This window comes from Euwallacea fornicatus, chromosome 6, assembly GCF_040115645.1.
Source record: "Euwallacea fornicatus isolate EFF26 chromosome 6, ASM4011564v1, whole genome shotgun sequence".
Classification (NCBI taxonomy): Eukaryota; Metazoa; Arthropoda; class Insecta; order Coleoptera; family Curculionidae; genus Euwallacea; species Euwallacea fornicatus.
In genome coordinates, this window is record NC_089546.1 from 915,006 (window position 1) to 922,961 (window position 7,956).

Consider the following 7,956-nt stretch of genomic DNA (forward strand, 5'->3'; position numbering starts at 1 on the left):
TGAGTAGGGCTTTCTTTTTTACCACATTCATACATCTCCATATTAATGCAAAAATTTCCAAACTTTCACTAAATATGTCCTGCAGAAAATAAATTATCGATTTAACTTTTAATATTAAAATTTAAAGAAAGTCGAAACGTTATACTGGTTTGGGCGGAGTGATTCTTGCAGAGACCATTTTATTTCAGGAAAAATGCTGACTAGCATTTCCCTTTATTCTGAAAACTGCTTGTCTAATGCATAGAAAGCCATTACGAATCTGTCTACTATACGATAGGTAGACCTGGTCATGGGTACTTGTTAATTCCTTTAAAGATGATCGACACTGGTCTTAAAAAAACTCGAAGGAGCATAGCTCACTTCTAATTTAGTGTACAAGAGATCTTGAAAATCCTCTGGACAATGGTGCTAATCAGTGAGTCCTACTTCCGCGGCTGGTTCTGGGGTATTTTTGTTCCGTGTGTTCCGAAGGACCACTCTCGGTTTTTGTCAGGCCAAGAGAAAACTGAATTGTACTCAATTGAAAATTTAATTACTTTATCTTTATTTACGACTAAGTTCTTAAATTAACTAATCCGTGTAATCAACGTTAATACGATCACACGGTTGATGGTGCCTCACTTGTCTGGGGTTGCAACACTGTAGTTCTTCTTTTTTCAAGTGCGGTCACCTGCTGGTATATATGTCGTTCAGCGTCTCTTCTTCCCTTCAACCTGTTTTTTCCCCCGCTCCACCCTTAGTTCGAGTGTTACTCAAGGATAACTTAAGATTTATTCCTTGTTGACATCTGGTATGTTTTGTTTCACTCGATTGCAACCACCAGATGTTGGCTATCACCTATCGCCCGTTGGAGTGGAGTATTTTGGAAGATTCCTTTATTGTGGGCAATAAATCAAACAGTCCGAGTACTTGAGTCACGTTAAGCGCTTTACCCGACTTTATGATTTGACTTTCTGTACCCTTGTTACAAAATTTAGGAATTTTCCCAAACGTTTGAATTGAATTCAGACATTTAGAGTAATGAAATTCTCAATAAGTCATTTGCACTAGTACATGTTTTTCATGTTAACTCTTGACTCCATTAACCTACTTGTTTTCTTGGTAGAGTTATACAAGAAATTGTATTCCGCTTGCTATGATGTGCCACTCATTTGGGGGGGTGTCAATTGAAATATCAAAGAAAGGGTAGCTGAGGTTGAGGGGGTTACTGATAAAATGATCTCTATTGTTAAATTAAACTTTTCTCTAGACATTTAAATAAACGTTTTTTTATTATTTTAAATTTTCTTCGCAATCAAAGAGATATTATAGATAATATAACGCATTCTAAAAAGACGAACAAAAGGAAAGTTTTAAAATCGTAAGGAAAAAACGCAAAATTATATGAATATTTGTTTATATATTATTCATACAAGTGATTATTAATGTATACTTCAAAAATACGATAACAAATTAATTTTTATTCTTACAAGTTAAAAAAGTGTGTAGTTTTGAATTCGATAGGTACGAATTGATTTCGTCCTCATTTTGCTGCTAGTTGTAACCTAAATAAAACATATATATTATTTATATACATAAAGGGCAAGAAAGTTTTAAAAGAAAATTTGTTTTTGAAATCAAATTTCACACTTACGAGTAGAGGGTAGACAAAACCTTTTCCCAGTTTTGGTGATCACACGAATACACCCATCAGGACAGAGTTTTAGTGGGGCACTAAATATGTGTCCTTCTTTATCCTTATTGAACTTATAACAAATATTTGAAGATTGACATTGTGCAATACTAAAAACACTAATGAGTAACACCACTACTATCAATATTCTTTTTGTCATTCTATAAGATTATTATTTCAATGCGAAATGTCCTGGCAAAAGCTCGATTTTCTTGTTAATTTAGTATCAGCTGATGCTCTGCAAACTACGACTTAAATTTGAGCAATGTTTGCAGTTCAGTCAAATATCAGATATGTATTTCTTTGGTGACCTTCTGATGCTCTTTCTATTCTTAGCTGTAACTGTGTTTTATCTTAAGAATGAGCAATTAATCAAATACACGTTGTACAATAAAGTCCTTCAGTTTAAGCAACATAGTAAAAAATTATGGAAATAATCGACTGAAGCAGTTGTTGAAAAATATATTAACTGTACAATTTTGCTTTAGCTATTTTCTCCTGAATTTTACGCTTTATTGTAAAAAACGGGCTATACATTTATTATTCAAAATATTATCCATTGTTGGTCACTATATTTTGCCACTTTTCGGACAGCGTATGTACTCTGTGTGGAAAAAACTACTAATTTTTTGAAGCGATCCATGAATCGATCCAATTTTTTACTTTATAAGGCCGGAAGTGTTGGTCAGCCGTGCCGTGTGCCATTGATCGAAACAAGTAATAGTCAAAGGGAGCAACGTCTGGAAAATACGGCGGGTGGGGCAAGATTTCCTATTTCAACGTTTCCAAGTATGTTTTGACCATTTTCTTAACATGGAATTGAGCATTGTCATGCTGCAAAATCACTTTATCCTGGTTTTCGATGTATTGCGGCCGTTTGTCTTTTAATACTTGGGTCTAACACATTTATTGTATTCGATAATGATCACTTGTAATTGTTTCAGTAGGTTTTAACAATTCATAATACATTACGCTGAGCTGGTTCCACCGAATGCAGGGCATCACCTAGGAACCATTAACATTCGGTTTGGCCATTGATGTGAAAGCATGATCCGGATATCCCCATGATTTTCTGCACTTAGGGTTATTGTAATGAATTTTTTTATCCCCAGTCACAATTTAATGCGAAAATCCCTTTTGTTTTTGCCTGTTAAGCTACTGTTCACAAACAAAAAACGCAGTTCAACACTTCTCAATTTCAATTCGTACGTTACTCAATTTTCTTGCTTCTGAATCAGTCTTATATCTTTAAGGCTCTTTGAAATTGTTTGTTGAGCGACCCGCATTGATCGTGCCAATTATTCTTGACTTTAACACACGTTTTCATTAAGTAATGCCTCCAATTCTGATCTTTGAAAACTTTCCTTCTTCCACCGTCATGTCGGACTTTGATGTGAAAATCACCGTTATTGAACCGTTGAAAGTGTTCTCGATATTTTCTTTCAGCAATAGTGGCTTCATCACAAGTATTTGAGAGCATTCGATGAGCCTCAGTCGCAGATTACTTCATATTGAAACAGAATATTCAAACCTTCAGCAAATGTCAAGAATTTGACTCGCAAACTGTCATTTTCAATTGAGAATACCTTTATGATGCACTTACAGTCAGTCCTAAAAATCTACATACACCCTGTAAATTGTATATAATTAATAAATAAATGAATGTATTTTTTTTTGTTAATTATGTAACAATACATAAATATTACAAAATTATTATTTATTTATACAGTATGTCAGTTTAAATAAAAAATTGAAATAAAAAATTTCTAGCCCACAAAAGTCTATATGCACTTCAAAACAATTTTGTTAACAATTTTTTGCGGTGTCCTTATTAATTCCTCCGAAAATAAAATTATATTTTAAAGTAGTACGAGATCAATACTTTGCAGTGTTTTACTTTTTTTTAAATTTATACACAAAATTATGGGAAGAATAGAAACATCAACGGCGACTCGATGTTAAATAATTAAACTTAGAAATCAAAAGAAGTCTTGCAATTAGATACCAACCACCGTAAGTTTATTTCGCAGTACAATTCAAACAATTATTAGAAACTATAATAATCGAGGATATAGAAGCAATAAAGCAAGATCTGGCCGTCCGAGAAAGTTAAATGAAAGAGATATGCGGTTACTTTTGAAAAAAGTTTCTTTAGAATCCAAAACTTGCTATAGAGACTGAAAATGATACCGGAAACACTATTAGTTTTGAAATAGTAACACGTATACTGCGATCAAATAACTATAATGGAAAAATACCAAGGAAAAAACCACTAGTATCTGCAACAAATAGACAAAAAAGACTAGATTTTGCTAATAATCATTTAAACAAAGGCTTCCAGTTTCGGAAAACCATACTATTTATCGATGAAAGTAAATTTAATATTTTTGGATGTGATGGAAAGGGTAAAGTATGGAGAAAGGCAAATGAAGAGCTGAAACCTCAGAATTTAGCGTCAACTGTTAAACATGGGGGAGGTAAAGTCATGGTTTGGAGTTTAACGCCAGCGGCTGGAGTTAGAAAATTGTTTCTTTTTTAATAGTATCATGAACCATCTACAATATTTAAAAATATTTTAAGACAATTTGATTCCATCAGTTAATAAACTAGAGCTTGGAAATCGTTGAATATTCCAACAAGATAACGATCCCAAGCATAGAGCTCGGGTTATTCGTGAATGGATCTTATATAATGTGTCTAAAATATTACACACACCTCAGTCACGTAATTTGAATCCTATAGAACACCTACAAGACGAATTAAAAAGAAAGATTCGAAAATTAAAAATAACTAAAAAAGAAACATTAAAAAGCACTTTACAAACTTTGTGGGTAAAAATATCCTCTGTCGTTACAGAAAATTTAGTTTTATCAATAATAAGACGTCTTAAGGCAGTGCTTGACTCAAATGAAGGAGCAACTAAATATTAATTGTAAACAAATATTAAGTACAAACTAATAGATAAATTACATCTAAAGTGTATGTAGACTTTTATGGGCTAGAAATTCTTGATTAATAGTTTTATTGAAACTGAAATGTAAATTAATAATAATTTTTTTTATATTTACGTATTGCTACTAGAGTAGTATTGTTACATAATTAACACAAGTAAATACATTAATTCCTTTATTACTTCTATACAATTTACAGAGTGTTTGTCAACTTTTGTGACCTGACTGTATAAATCGACTAATGTTTCTATGGGGTTATGTTGAGGAATGCTCAAGTTTATTGCACGACAACTATGGTCTATTTATTTCGACCATTACTTTCTACTAAAGCCTTTTATAAAAAAACGGAGCAAACAAAGTTGTACACCTAGTAGGTAGTAGGTACACTAAATATTACAAGAAATGTGGTTGGCAATGTATAGAGTGATTCAAGTTATAACGAGAGTCATTCATAAACTATCAAAGACAAATTGAAATAGCTAAGAAGTGGTTTCATGAATCAATACAAAAGTTTCAGGACTTCAAATTGGTATCCTTATGATGACTTCTGATCAATGGATTTATAAGATGTTGTAAACATAACTTACAAATCAGTATGTTCAAAGTATTAAGTTCGATTGAGAATTGCACCGCGGAAAAACAACGTGTCGCTTTAGATTTTTAGTCGTTCAAGGTATCAAAGGTAGTGAAATATATGTAAGGGTGTTAAAAGTGTATGGGAGCAATTGTTTAAACGGTATGAACTTATGTAAGTCGATTGAACAGTTTAAAACTTACGAATACCCACCAAGAAATGAGACTTAAGATTAGTGAGTGGTTCAAAGTCCAATGCTTGACCGAGAAAGAAGCTTTTTTTTAAATTATAACCTGTGATGAGACGTGAATACACTATTATGAACCGGAGTCGAAGAAACGAAGCCTTGAGTAAAAACTGACAAGCTCTTCAACGCGGAAAAAAAGTGCTTCTTAAGCTTCTCTGGGACTCACAAGGTCCTATTTTATGCGATTTTCTTGAATACCAGCGAACAATCAACAGTCAGTATCGCACTGATATTCTGAAAAACAAATTAAAGCTCGCCATTCAGACTAAAAATTATGGACTTCTAATAAAAGGTGTGATTTTGCTTTAGGACAATGCAAGATCGGATACGGCACAGATAAGTCAAGATTTCGTTTAAAAACTGGCTTGGGAGATTCTTCCGCACCCTCCTTGCAGCTCAGATTTTGCCTTTCAGACTTTCAGATGTTTGGCCCCTTTAAGGAGGCTGTACGTAAGAAAAAATAGGGTTTCAACAAAGAAGTCAAAACTCAGGTGCGAATCTAACTTCGAGAGCAATGAAAAGAATTTTATATCAAGGGCACTAGAAAGTTAAAGGAACGATGGGACAAGTGAATCAGGGGGGGGGGGATTATGTTGAAAAGTAGCCAAAATTTTGTAATTGCATAATAAATAATTTTGGAGCTATATGAATTTGTCTCGTTACTTATTGAATGATTCTCGTATTACGGTGAAATTGTCTACTGATTCCAGTCTTGACTTCTTCTAAACTAGCCTTAAAGAGTTCGTACACAGATATTTTATTTTCCACTCAGTTTAATCACAAATCCACAACATCATAAGACTCCTCAATGGGTTTGGAAAATCGCCCATACCTCTTAAATATATTTAGTCTATCAGTAACCCTCGTTAAGCCTTGTGGGACGTCCTTCGAATTCATTTGATATTTGTAACTGTAGTAAGACACTGGTGCCGAAGAGTACAAAGGATGTGTCTGAAACCGCTAAATCACATAGAGAATATTAATGCAAATAGGAGATTCGAGCATATTTAAATAAAACTCACATTTGGGTTCTTTTTGTAAAAGTCATCTTTTGGATTAAATCCCTCGATTTTAAAGTTTCCATCATATTCTGTGCAATAATAAGAATGTTGTGAATGTTCGTTCTCTCGGCGCAGCTCTTCGGTGGCTTCAATAATAAATTTTTTCATAAGATATTTTCGTCTTCCTCCTAAAAACGATTTATTCTCAACATCTGTTCCCTCAGTAACTCTATCTCGCCTCTTCGAGCTAATGATACGTTGCACCGTATGACTGACCTGTTTTCTGAAGCCCTACCTACTTTGCGTGCATTTACATGCTTAAACCGAGCACATTCCCGTGCAAAAAGTAATTTCAAAGTCGCTTACCCATATTCTTTTCATCGGTATTTTCTCTTTCGGGGTAAAGATAGCTTTCTTTCATGGTGGAACATAAAGGGCCTTGAGGGCTTTTTGCCGAGGCATCTCTAATCAGCCACTTTCTACTGTGTCCTTTGTATTCTTCTTGCCAGCATTTCTCCTCGAGACTTTCATTATCGTCGCCCTCTATCCTTTTGTCGCATTCTCGATGTTCGGCCATATTTTTACCGATAGAAAAAATACGAGGAAATATTTCGAATTTTGTTTGTCACTAGTTACCGATCGACAGTTGGATAAATTGGTTGGATAAAAGTGTATACGGATCACCTTTTTGTCGATTGATATTTTCTTTTAAGATAAAAGGTAAGTCTCTAAAAAATTCACTGATGTTTTAGCTAGAGAATGTTGCCTGGATTAAACCAATATTGAAAAGAAAAAAGACGTCAGTTTTGTATTATGGGACTCCACATTTAATCAATATGTTAAAGCTAGTAATTGTCATGGAAATGCCTGTTTATGCGGCAAAGTTTGTGTCACGCTATAGTGAAACTCATTCTTTACTCAGGCGAAGCTCAAAGATTAATATATAGAAAAGTAATTCATACTGAAGTGAGCATCTCAGGTAATGCTAGTATACATTTAAATGGAAGCCGTACACGTTTGAATGCGAACGCCAGCGTCTCTTGACTCACCGTAGGAGTGAGCTTTGTTTTCTCTCATACAGGGTGATTTAAAAAAAGACGAAGCTATAACTCAGTTATTTATGAACGAATTATGATAACTAAAATCAAATAAAATTATATTTTTCAGACTACTAAATAACATTAAAGTTGATTTTTTAACTCAACTTCTGTTTTACTTGTCAACTTTAGAATTACAAATAGAACTCCATATTTTTTTAATATTTTTTGATAGAAAATATTTCTCTGAATTCGACGATGTATGATAAGTTAGTGTTAAAATAAGTTTTAATTGAAAAAAATTGAAAAATTTGAACAATTTGAGGTATATAGCTATATGTGTCCTAAATTTGGGTATTATGAGTTACGTAACCATCTTTATCGTCATGGGGCATTTAGAATTATTCTGTGGTCATCTGCATTTCATTCCATCTCATCCTATACAAGAAATAAAGGCGGCTTTATCTTATCCCT

General features: G+C 33.5%; 1 protein-coding gene across 1 annotated transcript; it reads right to left on the minus strand.

The window, feature by feature from the left end:
- Positions 1-6,185: 6,185 nt before the first annotated feature.
- On the minus strand, positions 6,186-7,431 carry LOC136339629 (uncharacterized). The gene is made up of 3 exons (XM_066283043.1): positions 6,812-7,431; positions 6,467-6,633; positions 6,186-6,404 (listed from the first exon to the last, which is right to left on the minus strand). Exons 1-3 carry the CDS (start codon positions 7,020-7,022, stop codon positions 6,222-6,224), a joined length of 561 nt encoding a protein of 186 aa, XP_066139140.1. The 5' UTR covers positions 7,023-7,431; the 3' UTR covers positions 6,186-6,221.
- Between the last annotated feature and the right edge of the window lie 525 nt (positions 7,432-7,956).